Source organism: Phaethon aethereus (assembly GCF_964289735.1).
Source record: "Phaethon aethereus genome assembly, chromosome: 17".
Taxonomy (NCBI): Eukaryota; Metazoa; Chordata; class Aves; order Phaethontiformes; family Phaethontidae; genus Phaethon; species Phaethon aethereus.
This window is the reverse complement of record NC_138593.1, coordinates 9,923,557-9,948,990: the sequence shown is the minus strand read 5'-3', so window position 1 is coordinate 9,948,990 and position 25,434 is coordinate 9,923,557. Positions and strand designations below refer to the sequence as shown.

Genomic DNA, 25,434 nt, shown 5'->3' with positions numbered 1-25,434 from the left:
GACCAGGGCCTGGCTGCGGGCTCGCCCTTTCTTTCATGCTGCTGCGTTTCATTACAGGGCAGCTAAAAACACGGTGATACGCATGAGTTTTTGACATAAGCAAATTCCTCTGTAGTCTGTTAGGTGTTATGTGATCACAGATGGAAGGAGAAGCGATTCACAAAGTTAGGAATGAAAAAAATCAGTCATGATCTGGTACATCCATAGTACTAAAAAAGCTCGAGGCTCTTGTGTCTTGTGCAGTGTTAACTTGAGCTGGAGTCAGGTATATGTTTACTGTTAGTACAAAGGAAATCAACAGAACTCCCTTTTTTTCCTTGGAGGCAAAGGGGACTTAACGTATGTAGTTTTTCATAAATAGTTAAGAAATTGCATTCAAGAGGAAAGGGGTCTGTATAGGATGGGATCACCTTAACAAAGTTCGTGACATACAAAATGCAGGAGGAAGAAAATTAGTTTATAATTCTATGCTGGATACTTACCGATAGAACAAATGTCAGATAACAATTGCCATACGTAATTAATTGCTTTAAAATGCTTGTCATTAGAGAGCTAAGAAACTGAAGGAACCTGTATAAAGGTTCCTATAGAGAATCTATATAAAGGTTCTCTATAGGAAGAAAAAGAAAGAAAACCTATATAAAGACTTTAATTTGTTGGCAATTTTACAGGAATATAGGGTGGAGGATTCTCAACAAAAAATAAATTAGGCATGTCTTCATTTTTTTAAATCCATTTTAGCTTTTACAATTCCAATGGAGAGACATATAATTATTTAAGGCATTTATTATTTTTATAATTTTTTTTTATCTTGGTTGCTCCTGGGGATGAGATTTGCCCTTGTGGATTACAGGTAGATGCCTTTAATGTGTTTTGAATGAATTAGAATTAGTTTGAAATCTGAATTCTGTCTATATTCTGCAAACCAGCATATCCAAGGAATCTTGAACATAAGGTGTGTCCTGTTGGACCAGAACAGAGCCCATCTAGCCCACTAATCTCTCCCTGTCCATGGCAGTAGCAGATGCTACTAGCAGATGCTAGTTTAGGGACCAGCATGCAAGCCCACGGTCTGTTCATCTCACACTCCCAAGCATCCATAATTATGAGTGGGCATCAGTTTAGAGATGTTGGGTGATGATGCCATGCCTATTCTTTTATTCATCTGTTTATAGACCTGTTACCCAGTTTGACTAGTTTCTTATTGAACCTGCTGACTATTGCCTTTATTACAGCCTGTGGCAGGGAGCTCCAGACATTAATTACCTGCTGTGAAAAAAGGTACTGTCTTTTGGCTGTTAGTAATGCCTGGTTAGTCTCACTGTGTGCACCTTCGTTCTAGTATCGCAAGATCTGATAAATGACAACTTAGCATTCACCTTAGCCACTGCCTTTATGATTTTGTAAGCATTGATCATATCTTTTCTCAGCCTTCTCCTCTGTAGGTGGAAGAGCCCCAACCATTTTACTTTCTCTTAATATGGGACTATTCTACCCTCTTGAACATTGCATTTGCCCTTCTCTTTTACCTTCCCAAAGTCTGTTGTATTCTTCTTGAGGTCTATAGACCTGTCCCTCTTCCAAGCAAGACGTGGGGTACCAAGGTTTCATACAGCACAAAAATTATTCTTACTCTTAACTCCTCCCCTTCAATTTTCATGAGTTTTTTTGTTTTCTTTCAGATGGTCATTTCATAACAATAAATAAGCAAGGAGGTTTTTTTCTAAAGTTTTCAAGAGCTGGTCTGTGTTTTGGCTCGTGTTCAGAAAGTCTGTTTACACAATTTCTTTTTGTGAAGTTGAACAGTTACGTTCCTTAAAACAGTGGAAATGTGATAGAAAGTTATCTTTGGGAGTGGGCAGGCATATGTGTAACGTCCAGTCCCTTGAAGATATCGCAGGATAAGCATTAAAACCTATATTCTGGCCACTCTTAATTGTCAAGTAAAATAATAGATACAACCTGGAAAGCACACCAAAAAAACCAGGTTAAAAAATGCAGAACCATCTGCAAAACTCAGTGTAACTAATGGCCTGGGTCCTGTTGCTAACAGGAAAGTAAGAGATATAATTGATGAAATTCTGCCTGAAAGGAAATTCCTGCTGCTTCTTCAAGGCTGTATGACAGCATGTCATGACTGCCAGCACCCGGCACCCAGGCGAGATCCAGCAATATGAGTACAGCTGTACAGCCCTTCTTCATAAACAAGGTATGCATCAGTGTTAGCATCACAGGATCTGCTCTGGATCCGGGATACTGGCAGCAGGTAGATGAAGTGTGCCTAGTTCTGTGTAAACTTCTCAAACGCCCTGCTGTAATAAAGGATTTCAACATTAAGTGGCAGTTTGTGAGGACAGCTACGCTCAATAACGATTTCTTAAGAACTGGCTGGGCTATTGTTAGTTGTAGTGTGGGTGGTATTTTTTCTTGTCAAAGGAAATGCGGATTATCTTATAATTATCCTAGATACTTCTGACAGTTTCTTACAAGCTGTAAATTAATGGATTAAAATTACTGATAGTATATTCAGAATTCCCTGTGGTGCTTCTAGTATTGTCTCTTTTGTGTGGCAGCTATGTGTCTCAGTGCAGGTATAGGTGAGAGCCAGAGTAACTATATTTTGGGGAAAAAATGTTTAGAGACTACTCAGAAATATATGGTGGTCTTGGAAAATTATGCCGTAAACTAAAGATGAGACGAAGATATGAATAGAGTTTTGGAAAATAAAGAAATCAAGATAATATCTGAAGCAGCTTGGTTTTCATATTTGTAGACATCTGGAAAATAAGTTGTAAGAACTGTTCTTCCAAGTTACCATGGTATCAGATTTAGGTATGTCTAAATTTCAGAAGCATACCATCTGAACTAGCCCTTTTACCAGATGTCAGCATTTTTGAATCTTCACCACCAGCAGCACGTTACGAATCCTCAGAGAGCCTCTGCAGCTTTTGTTTTCACGTAACGTGTACCTGCCTGGCACGTGCGTAACTTCTCCAGCCAGTCAGCACGCACACTTGCTGTTTGTCTCTCTGCCACTTTGCCAGGGTGGTCTGCCTCTTCCGTTTTCGGTTTCCTCTGAATACAGTTATCATAATATTAAACGTATTTGAAGATCATAATATAATTATCCATAAACTGTTTAATAATACCCATATGAAGTAGGTGAGTATTAAGTTGTTTCCTGTAGGTGATGTATAGCTTACTTCATTAACAAATGTTAATTGAGTTTTGGAGCAATAAGCACTATATTAATGCAAAATATTGATTATCAAATAGCTGTTCGGGGAATAATTTTAAGATGGCATACTAGAATCCCATGCTTCATAATTAACAACTTTTGTTGCATTTTTATGAGGTTTTGAAAGCCTCTTGTAATAACCACAACATTTCCGTTTTTCAGGTTGTCTGAGTCTGTAGAGCTTAGAACTTTTTCAGGTGACAAAAGTAGTTTTTCCATAGGAACAAGGGTTAGACCAAGTGAGGACATCAACTGACATGGGGAGGGCAGAGCAGATCTTGGAGTAATTCCTGAGTACACTGGGTCAATGGAGAATGTTTTAGGGAGCAAGTCAGGTGCCTGGTGGCATTTTTAGATGTCATATAGTGTAGTTACTTATGTTCCACACCATATCTGCTGGCCCTGTGTCTTGGACCCCCTAAGGGCACCTGAAATGACACTGGATGCCTATGGTTAGACATCCAGACTGCTCCTACGGTGGTTGCTAGAGGCCAGCTGGGGAGGATCTGAGCTGGAGAGCAGTTACAATTAGAGCTCCACTAAAAACACATGGCAGATTACAGTCTTGATTAGTACTGGCAGGGACATTATCTCCTCTCCCACAGCTTTCCTTTCTCTAGCAGTTTGCGGCAGGGCACAGCAGGCTGGGAGCTCGGGGGAAAGCCTGGGTGGAGCTGGTCATGGTGAGGTAAGGCACTTGAGGTGGGTTTATCAGAGACCAGTGGGTCTGGGGATGGCTTCTGTGGGTCAGGTACCTCTTCTGGAAACTCCCTCTCGTCTCCTTTCAGAGTATTTTAAGAAACAAAGAAAGAAAGGTGGTGAAGGGCTCTGCACATAATGTGGGCTTATTTGATAAAACGTGAAACTACAGGTTATTGTCTCTCCCCACAACGAAGATGATGCCGAATTTGGGGTGATGCACAGTAAATAAATAAGCCACACCAGCATTTTAAGGCGTTGATGGATGATTTAAAAAAAGGCATCAGCGAGTACCGGAGGAAGACAGGCAACGAGCCCTCAGAGAGAGGATGCCGCAGGCCGGGCTCGGGCCGCCGCGGAGCGTTTCCTGCCTCTCTCCCCGCCGGCCGGGGCCGCGCGCCCCGCACAGGCGCTGGCCCGGCCGCCGAGAGGAGCCCGGCCCCGCGCCGAGGCGGGGCGGCGCCGCCGGGAGCCCGCAGCAGCGCTGGGGCCCGCGGAGGAGCCCGGCCCGCCCCCCGCCGCCCCAGGAAGCGCAGGGCTTTAGCGCCCTGCCCGCCGCCGCCATGCATTGTGGGGCGGCAGCAGCAGAGCCAAGATGGCGGCCAGCAGGAGGCTGATGAAGGTAACAGCCAGCGCCGCGCCGGGAAGGGCCGGCGAGCGGGCGGCGGCGGGTACCCTCCTTCCGCGCCGGCGCCCCTCCGGGTGTGGGGGGTCGCCTCCCCGGCCGCGGCCCGGCGGAACGACCGCCTCCTCTCCCGTCGGTGGCACCCCGGGCTGGAGCTGACCGGAACGGGAGAAGCCGGCACCTAGGCCGCGGCTGTGAGGGGCCTCGCTGCCGTCCCCCCGCCGCCGCCGCCCCGGGCTCCGGCGGCGCCCCGCCGTCCCCGGCCGCCCCCCGGGTCTGGGCGGGGGCGCTTGGCGGGCGGTGCGGGCCGCCCCGTCCCCCTCCCTCGGGGGGCTCCTGCGGTGACTAAGCAAAGAGGAGGGGCCGTGGGGGAAGGAAACGACGCTGGCGGGACGCCTCGGCCCCCGTCCGGGGCCGAGGCAGTCCCCGGGGCGGCGTGAGGGGTCGGCCCGCCGGCGGCGGTGCCGCAGCAGCGGCGCGGTCCGTGGCCCTGCCCGCGGGCAGCGCTCGGCCGGGCGGCGGGGAAGCGCCCTCTCCTCCCCGCCGCGGGTGGGGGGTTCTCCGCTCCCCCCCCCGCTCGCCCGTTGGTTAAGGAACCTTCCCCAAAAGCCCGGAGATGAAATAATCGTTTTCGTTGTTTCGGAGAGTAGCCTCTTCCTTGTATGAGTAAGAGGTTTATCACACTGAAATATGGACTTGGGTTCAGAAGTTTCCTCACGCACTGCAGATGTGGTAATGTTTTTGTCTTTGCTCGATTTGTTCCAAAGCCTCTATGATACTTGTAAACGTAAACTCGGCCTCAGTTGTATTTTAACCAACAGCACGTATAGTTTATTGTAAAATAGTGCTTGGGATTACATTTCTCATAATTTTGCTTGAGGACTAAGGTACTACTTAGAAAATGATAACCATTGCCCCCAAAGCATACAAGTTTATTTTATGTGTTGTATATAATTGCCAATTAACATTACAAACTGTATGCAGTGGGATTTGCCTAGGACGTGCATATATAGTGGTGTAAAATTTAGTCATCTGTAAAATGCTATGGCAATACCCTGCAGTATTTGCATGCAAAGTGCCTGTAACATAAATCAATGAACTTTAGAGGCTAGTCCTGTGAAACATAGGGGAAAGAAAGGCCCTGTAACTGTCAGGCAATGTTTTCACCTTATTAAAAAACCTGTTCCTGTGGGGTGCAACATAACCACGCACTAGAATTTGACAGATATATGGGCAATCCTATTAAAGTTAGTCTTTTAATATCAAATTTGCAACTGGCTTCAAGGATGTGGACCCCTAATAGGGCTGGGGTTTCAATAGGACATATACCTGGCAGATTTGAAGTCGCATTTCCTTAATTGTGCAGATACATAATTAATCATTGTAACTTGGTGATTTCTGAAGAAACCAATAGCTCAGCAGTGCTTTCATAAGGCTAGTTTTGTTGTTTTAAATGTGCTGTGGAGCGATTAAAAATTAAATGATAAATACATTGTGTGCAGAGTCATTCATATGTATCAAATCAGTAGGCATAAACCTTTAATTGTCCTTAAGGATCCTGATGAGATGGCATTCATTTTTTAATTTCATTTTTGATGGCTGTTATGTTTTGTCACAGCTTTAGTGTCATAATCAATATGTCTATTGCTTTATACTCAAATAAGGTTCTCCTTTGTTTCAGATAGTAAACACCATTTAATTTTATCTTTTTGTAAGGAAGCTTTTCTGCCCGTTCTGAAAAAATCCATTAGTTGTTCAAAAGCACATCACTACTACTCTGGTAGGAAAAAAAATGCATTTCCAATTATTGTTTCTTTTTAAATTTAAAATAGAACATAAAAATCTGAAGAACAATTTTTGTTGCCTTTAATATCTGCAGTGCTTCTTGCTTTTCAGCCCTCCTCTCTCTCTTCCCCCGCCCCCCCCCCCCCAGTTCCACTGTACTTCTAAAATGTTAGTGCTTTAATCTTTCACTAAAACACTGTAAAAATGGTTTTTGACAATGTGACCTCCTTCTTTTCTAGAAAAATGGTGTGGCAGTTGCTTTTTGAGAGGAGTGGTGTAGGAAGGAAGGAGACGTTGATAACTTCCCTCTTACATTTTTACTTTCATTTTTATTGCCGGATGTTTGTGGGTTGTGCATGTTGTGTGCATGTTTTATGCTAGTTCAGGAGCTGTGAGGTGCTGTATCACACGACTTGTAAAGGCTATTTAAGCAGCTACCTTCGTGCCTTTTGGAGAGTAGAGTCAGCCCAAATGGCTTTGAGTTTTGCCAGTCTCTCAGTAGGAACAAAGTAGAGCTCTCGTACAGATGATGTAATCTGTGTTGCTGCAGCATGATGTTTTGAAGGTCCAAATTCGCATGTGTATCAACCTAATATCATTAAGTTCCAAATTCACAGATACACTTTTAAAAGTCTTTCACTGTTGGAAGTTTTGCAATATAGAAGAGTCTGTGCTGTGTCTTTCTTGGGGTTGTAGAATGATGTGTGATTATAACTAAAGGAAATGGAGTTTTTCAGTGTGTCAGTCAGTTATGTTTAAAATAATTTAGGATGAGCATTAACTGTATTTTCTTTGAGCTAAATATCAAATCTGTCTTTGGTAAGTGAAAATAAACTTTGAACCTTTTATAGGTCACATAAAATAAAGCAATCCCTATGTCCTTAAGGTCTTGCCAACATTTTGAAGTAGGGCATTTTTTCTGGACTCGTGTCATGCATCATAGTTATTCATATTAACCACAGTGGCTCAAAGAGACTGGATGTAGTAAGTTCATAATAACACACTATCTGCCTGTAGAAAACTGGGAGTATGAGTATAGTTTCCACCTTCCAGCTGGAAATGGGTGTCCTCAGATTGTGGAAGCCATTTGTATCTTCAATTTGCAAACCTCCTTGTGAAAGAAGTATTAACAAATTTTGCCTTTGTACTTGTACAGTTCAGTTTTAAACATGAAGTCAAGTTATAACAAGAATAAGATTGTCTTTTTATCTCAGGCTCTGTTTGAGGAAATTACAGTTCCTAGGCCAAAGACCTTATTTATGGCCTGTTTTTGCAGAGCTCTATACCATCAAATAGACTAACTGAAGTCTTCTCTACTGATTTACAAAAAATCAGTGGAGGTCCGCCCTTTCCAGGAGCACGCCTAGGTTAGCAAAAATGTGGAATAAACACAGCTAATGAATCATACTCCCGTGACTTCCAAGGTGGAGTTTTGATCTAGGAGCCACCGTTACACCTCTTCAAAGAGCCACAGTTGTCAGATCTTGACTCCTCATGAAATGTGAGAGTTGGGAATAAAGCAGTCTTTGTCAAGGATATGTTGTTATGGACGATCTCTCAGGGTAGAAACAGGCAAATATGGAGTAATTATATTTAGGAAAGGATCTAAGTCTTCTAAGGGAGCTGCTTTGTTTCACAACCCTGTCTCGTAAAAAGCAAGTTGTCTCCAAACATGTAAGATAGGGAGCATAGATCTCCAAGAGACATGCCAGAGACTTCAATGAAATGCTTTTCGCAGTTGCCACCCACTGATGTAAACCAGGTCATTTTCCATGCAAGATCCGTAGCTAAATGCTGTGTGGAGAGGTAGTGGGTAGTTGCAAAGGGAAGGCTATTTCGGTGCTGGATACTCATAGTATTACTTGGTGGTGTAGTAACGTGGGGTACTGAGATGCACCTTGAGTAGGGGTGTTTAGGTAGTATTTGAGAAGGCTGTCCTGCTCCCTTCCGTGTTGACCTGCGATATGTTCGAGCTAAGGTGTCTGTAAGAGCTGCGCTTTTGTTTCCTGGTTTTTAGATGTTCAAAAGTATCTTTAATATTAAAAATTGAAAATCGGTTTAAAGAGTAAATAACGCTTCACATACGAAGATGTAGACAATTACTTTAATCTTACTGGTTTTACGCTGCTTCCATAATTGCATAGTCAAACATTTATGCAACTGTTGAACTCCATGATAAAATACAAGGACGAGGCCACGCCCAGGTACCTGCTGTAGATGGCCTGTAGTCTCCAGTGTGCTGTGGTCTTGTAAACACCATAGCCCTTCCAAATAAAAGAGATTTAAACAACTTTAATCTTTGAAAAGCAATTTCTAAATTGATCCAAACGCTGGTTATCAGTAACAAGGGCAATGTGGTTTTGAGCAATGTATGATTGTCCTTATACAGAAGTGAGAATACTGATTCATTTTCATTCTCACTTTTTGAAACTGAGAATCGACAAAAAGATTTTTTAATAAAATGAAAATAGTTTGGCAATAAGTAGCATTACTCAGTAAATAAAAGGCATATGAGTATACAGGGTTGTAATGTTGCAGTGGAAACATAATAATAGTTCATATAAGAGCTAGAATTTATTTGGGTTTTTTGGTGGGTTTTGTGCCTTTTTTTTAAATTAAATTTGATTTTAAGGTTTTGATTTAAAACTTCTCTGTACTGTATAAGATTCAGAAAGTAAAACTGGCCAGTTCCTTATCAGTGTCTTGGAGCCTGTTTAACTTTGTTACACTTTTGTTAGAGAATGTATTTATAAATGGGTAAACATAAATAGTAAACAGTAGATAAACATGTTTTTTCAGGAGACTTCTGGGGGGTTTTGTGCATTTAATAGCATTTTGGGCTTGATGCAGAACATACTGAAAGTCAGTATGAGCTCTTACACTTATTCCCATATTCTGGGATTGCACTCTTAGAAGTGTTTGTCTTCACTGCATTTTCCTATCTGGCTTGTTTTGGGATTTTTTTTTTTTTTTTTTTTTTACATAAGTCCCAAAACTTGAAAGATGTGTGGGCAAAGCAGTTTCAGGGTTTTAAAAATACTACATTTTAAGCTGATGGCACTTAGTTTTGTTTTTCATTTCAAACACTTAATTTTTGCTTTGAATGAACTTTCAACTCCTTATTGATTATATATGAGAGGTTATATGTGCATTATACCTGAAGATCAGGTAGCACCTCTGAAACAATGTTTTCCCCATTTTGTGTGCTGTGTATAACACTTCCTGTGAACGCATCCAAACTACAAACATAACGTCTCAAGAGAGCCCCGTGAAATAAGACATTCCTAGTTTACAGATGGGGAAACCAATGCAGCAAGGTCACGTGCAAGGTTGATAACAGAGTGGGGAATGAAGACTGACTGAAATTCTTACTGCAGTCTTCTAACCTTTAGTTACACTCCTCCTGTGCTCCTTTAATTATGTTACTTGACAAAATTAAGGGGTGGAGGACAAGGAATTAATCTATTTGCCATCTGCCTAGACTCTTAAGTATTATTTTGAAATACTTGGACTATATCCTTTTACCGCATAAAGTAATTTTTGTCCCTTTAGAGTTGCTCAAGACCGTGTTAAATGCAGTATTAACTTCTAATCTGTGCTGTTTGAAAGTATTTAATAGCTCATTCCCTTTTTTAACAGTACATTTATACTGTAGTTGTGTCTGCCTCTGTAGCTTTGAGGGAGTTAGATCTTTATTATGGGTTTTGGCAGCTGCCAGAAAAAAAAAATGGAAACAACCCTTCCTCGCACCCTTAAATTGTGAATGATAATCTCTTGCCACTTCTGATGCACTAGACACAAAAACCCTAAAAGCATGACTTGCAAGTCTAGTATTACATTGTATTTGTGGGGATAGTAGCATGAAAATAAAGCTGTTTGTAAATAAGTCTAAGAAGGAATTGATTAATTTGGAGTGACATACAAAATCTTGAACACAACTAGTATAAGCAAAGTAATTTCTCTTATAAATTGGTACCTGTCTTAAGCACATAGTTCAAGTAAGTTCTCTACTAAGATAGGCTTGATTCTCCGTGACCTTTGGATTCGCCTGTGTGCGAGGAAAAGAATTGCCTGTTTTAATCCCCATCTATCCCCTTTTTCAGTTGTCAGTTCCTACCGTGGGACCCGAGGCGGCAGCAGCACAGAATATAGTCCTGATGCACTCTCTTGATTTTGAAAGTGAATTCCTGCGAAGGCTTCTCATGTCAGTTTGAAGAGGAAGATGTCCTGAATCATTTTTGACTAGTTCTTTAGTGTCTTCTAGACTGTTTAATTCCCTCTCTCATGTGCTGAACTTGAGGGGGAAATGGGGAGCAATTTGCATGTTTGTTTGAAACTTTGGTTTGTTTTCATACAAAGTTTTACAATTTTGTAACGATCTCTGTACTGGATTCTTGCTTTTCTTAATTCAGCATCCAATTTTTTAACGTGAATCTAATCACAAAAATGTACGTGTTTAATTTTCCAGTAATGTGAAGCCATGCTTTTCAAATTTGTTTTATTATCTTAACAACATACTTGAATTATAGAGTCACAGTCCTTCTTTTTCTGTGTCTGGACAATTGTTGTCTGGGCCAGCAGCAGTGTAATGCTATCATCTGAACCTGTGATAAAAGCTTCTGCATGGGACGTTATGGGGGAGATTTGTTGTACATACAGTGTCTTTAATGTAGTAACTAGGAAATTGTCTAAACCCATTTTCCTTTACTTGTTTTAGAGTGAAGGCACTTGTGATGCATGTTTATTCATGCTTAAATATCTACTGGTTAATTAGCTTATTTTTTTCCTGATATTTGATGTGTCACATCTAGCGTGGAATGGGATTTATCCCTGTCTATGTGCTGCGGAGCAGTGGTTTGCCAGCACTTGATAGTTCTGTACGGGTAGAGAGCGAGCTGCTCGCAACGCTGTTCTGAGCGGGTTACTCGGTCTGGTACCAGCCAGGCTCTCCCTGAGCTGCTGCTTTGTGCACTGAGCACTCAAAGCCAGCTGTGAGGCACTGTGTGGATTTGCAGTTTTCAGTCATCTTAAAGGATCTCTTATAGCTGTAATAATAAAGGTTATTTTCTTTTGAATATTTTGTTTTGCTCTGTATGTGCTTCATGGGATTGTTTTTGTGTGGTTTTTCCTGCTTTTAAGGAAATAGGATAATCCTTTTACCCTTCTTGTAAAAAAAAAAAAAAAAAAAAAAAGCTCAAATTGTCTGTGATATTGCATAAATATAGCAGCAGTGGAATTCGGGGATTAATCCATAGGTCTAGCCTAAATAGTTGGTTTTAGTGTCATGAAGACTGTGTTGGGCATCAATTCAATATCCAAAACGCCAAGGTTAAACTTCTGTGTTCCGAGTGCGTTCTTGGTTTCGTAGGTGCGGTGGGTGGGAATGTAAATGTTCATCTTCTGATGTGCAGCTGTCATATGATTTGTTTCATGTGTGTTTGGAAATCTCGTTTTCCCTTTGGGTTTGCATTTTATCATCCTGCTAAGTTTATGCATGTGATTACTGCAAGTATTAAAACTTTGCCAGTCAGATACAGAAACATTTGATCGAAGACGAATATAGAGCTGTTCGGGGGGGTGGGAGTCACATGGGCAGTACAGCACTTGTACCAGGAAAACTGATCTTTTCTTATTTTTCAGTATATAGTGCCTTTGCTTGTAGTTGGTGGTTTTTATCATAGTAATATACAGTCTAGTTTTGCAAATATGCTAGTGCCCAGTGAACAACTGTGTGCTGGCAGAGTGCACCACTGTTGCTGTATAAGCAAGATTTTTCCTAACCTATGTAGACACACAGGCATGTGCTTTAGGTTTGAAAGCATGGGGAAAGTTTTGTATTTCACTGTGGATGACTTTTGAATTTGAATTCAGTTAAATTCCCTTTAAAGATAAAACTGCTGAATTCAACAGCAAAGGGCTATAATTGTTATGGGGGAAAAAAAAAGTGGAACCTTGAGGTGTTCCTTTTTAGGTCTTATGAAATATTCCAGGAAACAGTTGCTAAACAAGGGATTATACATAATTTTTAAATATAAAAATGCCTAAATACTTGTTTTGGTGATACCTGGATCACTACCTGATCAAAAATGGATTTACCAGCGATTGACTGGTGCAGAAAGATACCTTGTTCAAGAGTGATACAGCTGTAAAGAGAGGTATCTTAATAGATTCTGTTAACTTTGGGGTACAAAACAGAGATAAAGCTGTATCATAAGTTATTGGTCTAAATAAGACTAGTTTGGCTTAGATTGATATTTTTCTGAGTGTGCATCAATTTAAGCTGGTCATGCAGGAATTTGATAGTTTTCAGTTGAAATAATTGGCCTGTTCAGTGACTTTATCCATGTTTAAAACTGTTACGAAGTAATTCTTCCAAATCACTGTTCTCCTTTGGACGAGTCGTAAGATGCACTCTATTTCTGCACTTCACAGTTACGAATAGTCTGTTACTAAAGGCACTGATTTGCATTTGAGGTATAAAAATTTTTAAATGCACTTTTTTAATACTTCTACTTCATTGTGTCTATAATGTTGTTAATAAGGCATTTTTGTGTTTTCCTGATGTATCAAAAAATAAATTTTTTTAATGCCTTGTCTCGGAGAATTTTACTTCTCACAGGTGCAAAATTTTATTTCTTATTTGTGTGGGTTGCTGTGACTAAAACCTCAGGCGGCTTTAACATCGAAGAAACCCACTCTCACCTCTACGCATTTTGAAAAACAAGTATGAGCATCTTGCTTAATACTGTTATTAACTTACGCTTTGCTTGCTTTTCAGGAGCTTGAAGAAATCCGCAAATGTGGAATGAAAAACTTCCGTAATATCCAGGTTGATGAAGCTAATTTATTGACCTGGCAAGGGCTTATTGTTCCTGTGAGTATAGACTACTCCTTATTCTAAAGAGCTCTACAAGAAAATGAGAATCATTTGTATCTCATGCATCCACAGTTTAGTAGTGCTGCTAGTGACCATTAGATAATTTTTGTACCTGGACAAGAATCTCTGTTATTACTATAAAACCTGGCTTTCACAGTTGTGGGTTTGTGCAGAAGCTAGTTGTTTATAAATACAACATTAGTTTATATAGATTGTAGCATCTTCTTAAACTTGCTCTGGGCAGTGAAGTGTGCTCCTGGATTTAATTGTCTCACTTCAGACATCTTGTGTGATCTTGGGCAAATAGCATAATCTTCCTGTCTCATTTTTATAGGTTATCAGACTTTGATAAAACAAAACACAGAAAACATTAGTAGGTGTTTCTTGTAACTAGTCTGAAGAAAAATCCATACGTAACTGAAAGGTGTTCTGGAGTTCTCTGATCAATACCTACCAGGGTGCTTCATAATTGTAGGCCTGGTCCAATACATGGCTACAGCTGGCGAGGGCTGTGGAGTCAGGGATGGCACTGGGTTACTTGGGAGAGGGGCTGAAGGGGAATGCAAATGAAGCTTACAGTTTATTACATTAAGCTTAAAGTACAAACTCTGCATCGTAATAGGAAAAAAACCCTGAGGTATGAAATATTTTGTTTACTCCTTAATATATTTTTTTTTTAATCGACTAGATTTATTGCCAGGATAAAATTGAGTATTGGAAAAAGTTTGATGCAAGGAAAAGGTTTGGATTTTCAGAAGTGAGCTCTTTAAAAGAAAGTCTATTTAGGCATTAATTAATGCTAGAAAAAACCCCACAACTCTCTTCATTTTTTAAAAGCACTACAATCTTTTAAGTGGATATGTAGTAGAAGTAGATAACCACTGTATTAGTCAAATAGAGAGGGATTAGTTACTAAGGGGAAAGCAGGAAATCAAGTATGTTGAATTCCTTGGTTGAAAGTTGCTTGGATTTTCATCGCCTTTATTTTCTACTGCCACAGCCCATGCTCCCTTCGTTACACGAGCTACTTTATGTCTGCAGCAATAGAGGCTGTGCCAGTAGGGCCTCAGTTCTGCTTTTCCGTGGGTGCTACTGAAAAGGTCCTCCAACCGGTGTCAATCTGTCTTTTTATTGTAAGACTTCGAAACATCTCTTTAGCAGTGCCTCTGCTTTGTTACTTGGAGGCCATTCCTAAATTCAGATCACACAGGCTGAGGTGACGGCTAGGCCTGTGCGCTTTAAGTACCGTAGAATACATTTAGTGTACTGTTGACTTGCATTGTAGAGGTTGAGGCTACTCTCGCAAATAAAGCGAGCAGGATTTGACATTACAATTTGACAGAGCTGAGAAACAATATGCTTTAATAAGCCACCTCTGGTATTTGTGGTTCGTGTGTAACAGTTTGTTGCTTTGATAATACTTTGGAGCAGTCTAAGGTTGATAAATATGACTGATAAAGCAAAAGCCAAAATGCTTGTTTACTCCTGTTAAAATTAGCAGTATGTGGTGTACAGGATCTATTTTTAACAGTTTCTGCTTACCAGAGCATGAGCATAGTGTTTGCTTTGCAAAGGTTCACAACATCACAAGTGTTTAAACATTGTTGCAGTGACCTGTGCTTCATACCTGCCTTTTGTTTTATGATGTGCCCTGCTGCAAGGGAAATAGCCTTAAATTCACTACTGCTATAGTTCAGAGGGAATTTTATCATTAAATTATACTTACTATAGTAATTATTAAAGTGTTGTGTGTGTTTCAAGAGTATTATGGTTATTTTGAGGATACGCTGTAGAAGATGCTTTAGTCCTAGCATAACTTTTTTAGCTGTTGCAATGCTGGAGTTGATGGCTTAAAAAAGTAATATGCAAGCTGGTTGCCAATTTAACTTTTTTTCTGAATTTTTACTTTTGAAGTTTTATATGCTGTTTCCATTTTAGAAAATGTTGGGGTTTAAAAACTCGTACTTTAGTAGGACTAATCAGTTACTGATTATTAAATGCTAAAACTAGGCATTATTTTGGTCAGCTTCTTAACGAAGGTGTGAAAGATTTATATTTTTAACAGTGTTCTTACAGAATTACTGTGAAAGATACTGCTTTAAAAAGTTTTTCTTGTATGTAACATTTTGCTCTTTGGAACAACTGTTACTTTTTAAGGGTGTTTGCTCAATTGAGAAGCAGATTGAAGATAGCTTGTCAACTTCTCTTCCTGTTCTAAACTGCTGAATAAGATAGTGTACGTACTGTATGTTGAAAAGGTGGGCTGTTTGTTTGATTTCAACATCAAAATGAGACTGACTACCCCAGGCTCCTTGCTCTTGTAAGAGGTACTGTTGGTGTACTGTGAATTTCATTTCGCTTAACCAAAACTGCTTGCTATGGACAAACTTTTGCAGGGCAAAAATACTGCAGGTGAATGTGAGCTGTGTTTGGCTCTTGTGTTTATAATTCTGTCTCCCTTGTCAGTGTCAAAGGAAGTATAACAAATTATTGGAAATTAATTGCTTGAATATTCTGTGTGTTGTCTATTTAAAACATGAGCAGCCCTTTATGTACGTTTTTAGTGCAGTTTAGTGGTGAGTTATAGTGAAGAGCAGTTCTGACTGAGAGTCAAGCAGAAAATGGATGTGTTTAAGTCAGGTCAGTTCCCGTATCAATTCACTGAACAGCCTCACAAATCATAGCATGGGATGGAGGTAAGAACAAGTAAGCCGTGAGGTAGAGGGCACTTACTGCTTAAGTTGTCACTGCCACCAGAAAGTTATTTGTTAAACTTCCAAAGCTTTTAGGATTGCTTGGATTAAAAGGGGTTTTTTTTGAAGTCGTGCTAGTTACCTCTTCGACTGCAAAAATTGTGCTGTATTTCCTAGAAAGGCACAACCAGACTTCTCCGTATGGATGAAACAAAAATTAGATGTTTTCTGTTGAATAAGATTTTAATAGAACACTCCCCACTCCCAAATATTGGTAAACCTTTTTTAACTTCTGGAGTGGGTTTGATTGCAGGGAATGGTCTGGTTGCCAGTGACGAAGGCGTGTGATTGTACTTTACACCAACTGGAAACTCTCATTCTTGTTCCCAGAGCATTTGGAAAGGCTTCACACTGTAGTTACTGTTTTCAGTGCAGAAGGGTGTTTTCGTAAGCTTTAAATGTAGCAATGGTTTATTTTTCTTCTCCTTTCTTCTGCAGTTAGTATTTGAAGCAGTATCAATAGTCTAACAGGTTTTCTAAATGAGATACTGGGCATTGTTTTTTCTGTTTCAGCAGGAAGAACTACTTTGCTTACTTCATGATTCTCTCATCGCGCTTCTTCAAAAATGATCTGATAAGAGCGGGTGCTAAAACTGCATACAAATTCAGAATGTTCTCATCAGCAGACGCAGTGAATATCTATCTTTAGTACCAATGAATGCTCAGCAGATTTTTGTGTGGTCAGCACAAAAATGTTCTCAGAACATATAGAGAAATCTGACAAACCAAACTGCTCTGCTGTTCGTACCACCATGTTGTGAGACACGTAGAATAGCTAGCTTAAGGGAAACCAATTTTCGTTGTCGGGCTTCCTGTTTGTATCTCAAAGGTTTGTAATGTGTTTTGAAATACAAAGTTGGGAATAAAACTACTCATTTGATAGGATCTTGAGCTTGGAGTAAAAGGGACTGAATGCTTTCTTACCAGTAGCAATGTCAGCCAACTTCAGAACAATGATAATCTGCTTTTTCCAGGGTGAATACAAATATTGTAGAGGTTGTATTGCCTCATTTCTTACCAAATAGGTTTTGATGTTTCCTGACACATAGACATGGCAGAATGTGTTGGAAGAAAGTGCCTTTAAAAGAGGTTGTTCAACAGATCAAGTATGGAGCATGCTTTTTCTTAGTTGTATCCATTAGATTATGCCAGATTCTTGACATTCTGCCTTCTTGTTGCAGGACAATCCTCCGTATGATAAAGGAGCCTTCAGAATCGAAATCAACTTCCCAGCAGAATATCCATTCAAACCTCCTAAGATTACATTTAAAACAAAGATCTATCACCCTAACATCGATGAAAAGGGGCAGGTTTGTCTGCCAGTAATTAGTGCTGAAAACTGGAAGCCAGCAACCAAAACTGACCAAGGTAGGACTCCATGTGGAGAAAGAACTGAGTATCAAGACACTTTGTTGTGTTTAAATTTAAAGCTAATAGTGTTTCAGCTTGTCAGCTGATTGCTGCTCTTATGTTCGTTGTCGTAAGGTTTGTGTCATGAATCGCGTGTTGTAAGCACAGTGTGCAACTCTTTCGGAATCTCGTTTTGTTATTGGAACGTCAGGTAATGACACTGACGTGTGGCATGTCCACCTCCAGGAAACCACAAAGCTCTTCATGACTGAAGTGTTTATTAAGGTAGTGTCCTCAGCGTACTTAAAAATTCGGGGGTGGGGTGGGGTGTATTTTGTGTTTCTTTTTAAATGGTGACTTTATAAGCCAGAGGTGTTCAGTATGTTCCTGGATGGTTGAAATAACGGGTCTAAAACCTCAAGGCTTTGTATATTTTATAATCTCTGCCTTGTAGTTCAGTGATTTGGACATATGGTTTGAAATATCTAGAGAGTCATAAACAAAACCTGAAATCATAACACAAATTAACTCGTAGTTCTTCAAAGATCGCTGCTGTGAGGCTTACTGCATAGAGTGTCTTTGGATAAGAATTTAAATATTTTAAGGAAAAAAGTTTCATCAGGCAGACTGAGAGTCTGATCTGAGTAGTTTTTTTCGGTTGTTGGGGTGAGAATTTCATGTTTTGTGGCAGGTAATGATTAGTTTGTTAAGCATTTATTATTGTACATACAGAAAAAGCAACCATCCTTGGAAAAGCTGCCTATTTTTAATAATATGCAAATGAGTAGCAGTTGAGTCCAGTGCAAGCGCTTCAGTGACACTGAAGTATCTCGCTCTGCAGGAGAAAGTATTTCCTTCTTCCAGACACCACTTTAAGGTGGCTTTCACTTGAGCTGTGTTCCTGACAGTAAAGAATGCTGTACTTAAGATTTTTTTTTTTTTTTCCTGTGTACTTTTGTATGCTAATAAAACTATAGAGTTTGCATGACCTTGTCCCAAAGACAAAATGGGAAAATTCCTATAGTTGTTTTGGAAAAGACTGAGCAGTTGAATGTTGGGGAAAGCGGTGGTGGCAGCAAAAAGAACTGTTAAACTCAAGTAGATCAGTGCAGATGACTTGCTATTGATTTATACAGGACAGAGATCCTTGGGAGAGACAAAATGGATGCAACATATAGAAGGTTTCTGTTAACACCTTAGCAGTTGTCTTAATCTTATGAGCCTCCACTAGTTAAGTGGAGGAATGACATGTCTTTACCTAGCTTGAAATGCAAGTTGGCTTTAGTTGGAACTATTGAAGCAATTGTTTGCATGCAGGAAGTAGTGTCTCCCTGAGAAGTAGCAATTCCCTTTTTATCTAAGGGTGTGAATAAAAACTATGCGAAAATCAGAATTTGGAACAAACCCTGGGTACCGAAGTACTGCAAATCTCTCAATTTCTGCTGTTCTCTGGTCTTTCCTGTGTCTTTTAACTCTTTCTGGAAGAAGTCTTTTAATGTAGTCTGTTGCTACTGCATGGTTGTATGAACCTGCAACAATGCTATTACAGTGCCTGTTCCTTTTTCTTCAGAACTCTTCTGCACTGAAAAAATGAACTCCAGTCTGTTTGCTGCTTGGGCCTTTCTCAAGGAAATAATGCAACATTGTTAGTACAGCATCAAAGTCATTGGTTTTGGTCAGTCAGGTGTCAAGAAAGTGGAGGGATTAATCATAAATCATTAACTCACCTTTCATGTACTAAATGTGCATCTGACTGCTGTACTTTTTATTAATTTATGCTCAACATTAAAACAGACTGTTTTGATAGTCTAGTTTTAAAATGCTATTGTAGTGGATATTGAGGCAACTCCTGTTATGACAATCCTAACTTTTTCCTGGCTTGTGTGTTAAATAACCTCAGTAACACAGTAACACTTTCTCCATCATGTTTTATCGTGTTCTACTGAGTGAAAAGGGATTGTCACGTGCATTATTGATGCTAGGTTCATAAGTAGTAATTAGTATGATGACAGTTGTCATAAGCCCAGGACTGGTGAGTTCCTGTGAAGCAAGCTAATATCAATTCTACATTCCTTAGACAGTTTGTTGCAGTTTAAAGTCTGATTTGTGGTAAGAAATGTTCCCATTCAGCAATATAGTGACAGGTGTGCTTCTCTGGATTTTGCGTGTTTGTTTTGAGGTGTGTCCCGTGTTCCTGTCAGGTAAGGGTGGGAAGGAGTATGAGCATGAAACGATTGATGCTCTGAAAGAAGCCACTCTGGTATTCTAGCATCTACTGGAGTGATAAGTATTGAAGAACTTACACTGCAAAACTAGGGAGAATCCAGTTAAACTGCTAAGCAGCCATTTCAGAACAAATGGTAGACTCTGACCAGCTGAGCTGTGGAACTGCCTGCTGCCGGATGGTGTAGGCGTGAGTGTTTTATGTGAGCTCAGGAGGAGGCAGCTGGCTCTACTGTGCAATACATGAAGTTAACAATTTTGTTACACTTGCTTTAAAAACTCTTGGGGTGCTGTTTTGTATTACGCTGGGTAGCCCAAACTTAACCTCAAACAGAATATTAACATTGTCATACAGTGAAGTGTTTTTCCTGTCGACTTGCCCAGTTACACATATACCTTTCAGCGGATGGACATGAGAACTCCTGGTGGTTGTAACCAACCCAGCTTTAAATGGTCATGAGAACATATCTGAGCAAAACATAGCAATAAATGTCATTGTAGCGTGTGAGGTTTGCTGCATAAATGTCAAGTACAGCTCAGTTATTTTAAGAATGACATTTCCTTTGAAAGTGATAGGGGACCGTTGATGAACTGGCTGTGAACAGTGGGGTGAAAAGCATCTTGCAGTCCTTACCCATGTGTTTGCCCAGTGTACTCTACTAGCGGATGTATTTGGCAGTTTAGAATAAAGGGAAGAATTGCCTACTGTTTGTAGGGGAAGTGAGAGTCATAGAAACGTAAAGCTGAAAAAACAGTTTCCAAAGCAGGTCCCATTACAACTGCATCATTTTTGTGACGGGTGTTAGGAAAAAAATGTTTCATGATGGAAATTCCATCTTTACCCAATCTATTTTAGATGAACTTGTCTCTGAAACGTAGTTTCTTTCTTCGCCATGGGAGAATATTTCAAATGGGATGCCAGTTACATGGGAAATAATTTGTAGTGCATTTTGGTCTCTATTCAAGTTGATTTGGTTTACAAATACAATTTTCTGGTGTTCATTCACGGTCATTGAACTAAACCTTGGCATATTGCTATAGCTTATTCATGCTCTGCTTTTGAAAAGACCCTAGATTTAGGGGGATGTATTTAAATGCAGTTAAAGCTCTTTTCTTACTGGGGAATTTTGCTTACATTTTGATTTTTAAAAATTAACCATCTTGCTCTCTGACGGTATTTATACTTCTTTTGACAGTAATCCAGTCCCTCATAGCACTGGTGAACGATCCACAGCCCGAGCATCCCCTTCGGGCTGACCTAGCTGAAGAATACTCTAAGGACCGTAAAAAATTCTGTAAGAACGCTGAAGAGTTTACAAAGAAATATGGTGAAAAGCGACCAGTGGACTAAAATCTGACACAATTGATGTCAGCAACATATGATAGAAGATCGGAGCAGTGCATTTGAGACACCCCGTAAAGCAGGACTCTATGGAAAATTGACAAGTGCCACCTTTCGGTGTTAACTTGTGGCTGTTACTAACTTTCTACAGTTTTCTTAATCAAAAGTGGGCTAGGTAACCTGTAAAGAAAGGATTAAAATTTAAGATGTTCTAGTTCTGCTTTCTTTGTTTAAAAATCACTGCTTCAATATACTTTAAAGTATGCTGTTTTCTTTTTCTTGTCAGAATTTATCAAAAATATCTTAGACTTATATTCTGCCCTTAAATTGAAAAGGTTGTGGCTGTCATTTCTTATTTTTCCTTGCAGTTCCCACTATCTTAAGTTCATTTAATTCTTCATTGGATTTTATCTCCTCCCCAAACTGATGTCTTAGAAAAAATATCCCAGTTCTGGCAGAAAACGATTGAGTGTTTGGCAGTTTTGTTTACTTTTTTTAAATGTTGCACTGTGCTTTGTGGGACTTGTTCCAAGTTCCCCTTAACTTCAGTTTGTAACATAATAAACAAAAAACCAAACAAACCCCACAAAAACAATCAGAAGTAATGTCCAGGTCTTATGTAAATCTGGCTGATGTTACCACAAAATGTTTATTAAACGGGGAAACCCAAGTTTTTGTGTGTGTGGTTGAATTAAAAGATGGCTTATGTCCTCCTTTTGGAAAACTTTGACCAAAAAAAAAAAAAAAAATCTGTAGCAAAGGAGTAGTGGAATGCGATCACAAACTTCACTTCTATTCTTAATACCTATGCAGAGTAGCCAGGAAAACGTGCACAGAACAACAATGCAACCAGTTTAGAAGAGTTTTGGAAATTGGGGACCAAGAGGTACCAAAGTGATAAACTGGGGTGGTTTTTTTTTAGTTAAAAATTGGTATTTTGGAAATGTTAACTTTGAATTTGAGTACTAAATCTGACAGCACTGCTAGTCATCCTAGAGCATTTTTCCATGAGAATGGGTACGAAACATCTGTGTTATGGGATGGCACTTGTGCTGCTTCCCGGCCCCATGGCTGTACAGTTCTTACTGCAAATGGTATGAGAATAGGGTTAGGCAGCAACCTGTAACAGAGTACGCTTCACTACTGTTCCATGGTCCAGAAGTACACAGGTTAGATGGTTTAATGACTACTCCAAGTATCATTCTATCATTCCGACTTAATCAGGCAGAGCCGTTTTCCCGTCGCTCTGGGACATGCCTGTGCATGCTGGAGGAAGCCCTTTCTGCTCAGAACTGAGCATCCTTTGCTGTGGCTCTGTTGCTTTTCTCCTGACTGTCTTCCCCCTGCCCCCCAGTCTAAAGTGTGACTGTAGCTCCACAGTCAAACTGCCACACAGTCAAACTGCTGTCTCCTCCCCATCTGTCAAACCTGGGTATGTTATTGAGTGAATACAATTACCTTCAGAGATTCTTGGGTACCTGGCAGTACATATCATTTTGATGTGCAGGAAGTTGAATTAGAAAATCCCTCATACCTGGATGGTTCTCTGTACTCCTAAATTCAGTTTTAACACAGCCTCTGCCTTTGCAACCTTTCAGAACTAGTATGTCAAGCGGTAGGGCCTCTTTTGGTTTTAATGTCTTGTATATTTGGTATTTCTTCATTCATCCTTCTCGTCTGGCTTTCATTTCCCATTTAGTGTAAACAATGACAGCCCAGTACCTCACCTCTGTGGAAAGTAAATTTTTTTATAAGTTAGGGAGCTAAGAAATTTTATGTTTAAGTGTTCTTAGACAGATTCTTTGGCAAGTAAATGAAGTTAAACCACATTCACCTTATTTACGGAAACTTGCATTTCCTAAGTGTTTTCAGGCTTGTGAGAGCACTGTCTATTACCAAATTTTCACATCTTTGTGTCTTCATTTGCAGAAAGTTGGTACTGATTTTGTTTCATTCACGCTCACTCTGATTCATAATAAAATAATGCCAAATTATCTGTCAAACTGAAGTGTGTGTAACTTCTGCATCACGTGAGTCACCGTACCTTTCAATCATGTCTGTTGGCATGGAAACTTGCCATTCTCCAAATTTTATTTTAAAAAAACTTGTAGCACTAGTTTGCTGCCCTCGTTACTATGAATGGTATACGTTCTGGTTGTAAGCCTCTCAGGTCAAAGACTGCATTAATTTGAATCGGTGTGACTTGGATGCTGTTGGAAGGGCTGTTAATGCAAGGAACTCCAGTCGATGCACGCAGGCCTACGGCAGTGCTACACCAGCTATTCCGATTCCATCTGTAAGGGTCACACAGAAGACAGATACCGCTGTCAGTTCTCTTTGTGTGCGCTTCGTAGTTCAACTTCTAAGTGATGAGATGTGTAACTGAAGTGATGGCTTTTGTTTGTAGGCAGCCCTCTGAAAAAAGACAGGTCAAATACTGTACTGTATTGTTGAAGTCTGAGGAGGAAGAAAAAAAAATATCTAAGTACCAAGTCCTCTGTTAACTCAGGAAATCAAGCTTTTGTTCTCTCCGGTTCCCTAAGCCATGCTGAATTCTAAACGTGCAGTTTAATATCCAAAATAAAAACAACATACTGGTGAAATGATACCCAGCAGCACTGGTATAGGCTTTCTGCAATTCCACTCTGCTACCCTAATAAAAATTGCTCTCAAAGGCTTTGTGGCATGGTTTTATTTTCAGAGAGGTTTGGGGTTTAGACTTTTTTTTTTTTTAAGTATTCTGGTACAATGATGTTTGTAGGTAGTGGTCTGAATGTGTTTTTAATTTGAACTCAGTGTTGTCTTTATAGCTTTCATGGAGCCACTGAGAAACTTCCTTATCGCCCTACGTTTTACACAATCGAAAAGTTCTTTATTTAGAAGTCTTTTAGTAGTGCTTTATTTATTTCTCCATTTAAAACTCCCTTGAATTTAAAAGAAAATTTGGGGTTTAATGCTGTTTGTTTAAAAATATGGAATTTGCAACTATTTTTTTTGTTCGCGATACAGAAGTAACGCGGGTAAGGCTGCCGTCGTGTTCGCAGCATTCACCTTGCAGAAGATGCGTACCACAGTCAACAGGTGTGTAACGTCCCGAGGGCCGTCTTCAGAGCAAATTCACGGGCTAAAATATGGAGCAACTTAAATGTTAAAAATAAGGTTAAGAAACATCCATCAAAATACGGTCACATTACAGAAAGAGAGAGATCTGGTATTGACTAACTGATGTTGCTGTCAGGCTTGTCCCTGCATGTGAATAAAGTGTCCTCGGTCGCTAGATGGCACCAACTGTGCTCTGGATCTTCAGCGGCTCCAGTCTCGGGGTTTTTTATTCTCTCTTATCACCCAGCAGGAACTTTGCTGTCAAACGCCGACGGGACAAGCTGCAGAAATGAAGTCATTCCACAAGGTAACTACTGCTCTTGGCTGGCTCAGCTGGGCGCTGTAGCACTTGCACAGAACAGTGGATGTTTTGGGTTTTTTTAAAACAAACTTGTCATATACCATATTAATTCTGTGACAATAATTCATGAAAGAACCTGGAAAAATATTTTTCTAAAGCGTCCTTGATGTTGTTTTTCATATTTGTAGAGAACAAAAACTTCCTCAGATGTTTCATAGGGAAGGTCAAATGCTTCCTGTTAACAGAAAAAGTCTCTGCAGGCAGTCACAGTCAGAGCAGATAGGTGAGGGGGTTTAGTTTGCTCTCCAGCTGTAACTAAAACCAAAAGCTCCCTGAAGCATTACCATAGAAAAAGGCCTGAGTTTATTTTTCACTTAAAAGAATGATGATCATATTGACACTTAATATTTAAAAAAAGTTAACCAAAAATGATTACATTAAATAGATTGCTTTTGCACAGAAAATGAGCATAAACAATCTAAAAATGGGGTTTTTTCCCCTGTGAAAGTCTTACATGAGTGACGGGGCTGCAGTTAAGAACGCAGTTAAACATATCGGTATCACTAGGGCTTGTTGAAGTTTGAATGCTTTGATGACAGGAATAAAAATGGACAAATACGGGGTACCTTTGCCACGTGAAAACTTGCTTGTGGTTGGTAGGCAGCCATCCTGCTCATTTTTCATGAGGCAGTGGGCAGTGCAGGAGCAGTTGCTGAAATAGCAGATGGGTCAACAGTTGCTGTTCTTGCAAAGTCATCCAAAAAAAAAGGGGGGGGGGGGGGAAGAAAAGCCTCTCTGGAAGGGCTGCAGATGATGTTATTTCCCTATGGTGGCTTAATGCCAAGAGGCAACGTAACTAGGAAGAGCTGTAATTACTGCTGGCTGAGGCTGTTCATGGAATACGGCCGCAGACACCACTGAGCAGAGAAATGTGCTGAAGTAATGTGCCCCTCACCATCGATGGGCAGGAATGAGTGGAGGGAAGGACTGTGGTGCTTTAAAGAAAACCAAATACTGAAGCTTTCCAGGCCTCCCATGGGCAACCTACACCGGAGCAGTTGCTCCAAAGCAGCGCTTGCTCCCTAACATCTTCATTTTATTGCAGTTAAGTTCAAAGCGAGAAGTGATCAGCACCCTCA

At 40.1% G+C, this 25,434-nt stretch overlaps 2 protein-coding genes across 3 annotated transcripts in view; one reads left to right on the top strand and one right to left on the bottom strand.

The window, feature by feature from the left end:
- Positions 1–25,434, bottom strand: part of HIC2 (HIC ZBTB transcriptional repressor 2) — a 202,296-nt gene that overhangs the window by 123,421 nt on the left and 53,441 nt on the right. The gene's annotated exons all lie outside the window — the stretch shown is intronic.
- Positions 4,497–21,938, top strand: UBE2L3 (ubiquitin conjugating enzyme E2 L3; the record flags this gene model as incomplete). Of its 2 annotated transcripts, none has more annotated exons than XM_082007698.1 (4): positions 4,497–4,559; positions 13,126–13,221; positions 17,159–17,345; positions 20,747–21,938. In XM_082007698.1, the coding sequence occupies 4 exons, from the start codon at positions 4,533–4,535 to the stop codon at positions 20,899–20,901; spliced, it is 465 nt and encodes a 154-aa protein (XP_081863824.1). In that variant the 3' UTR covers positions 20,902–21,938. The 2 variants fall into 2 exon arrangements, with proteins under 2 accessions (XP_081863824.1, XP_081863823.1); XM_082007697.1 differs by lacking the exon at positions 4,497–4,559 and adding an exon at positions 5,253–5,294.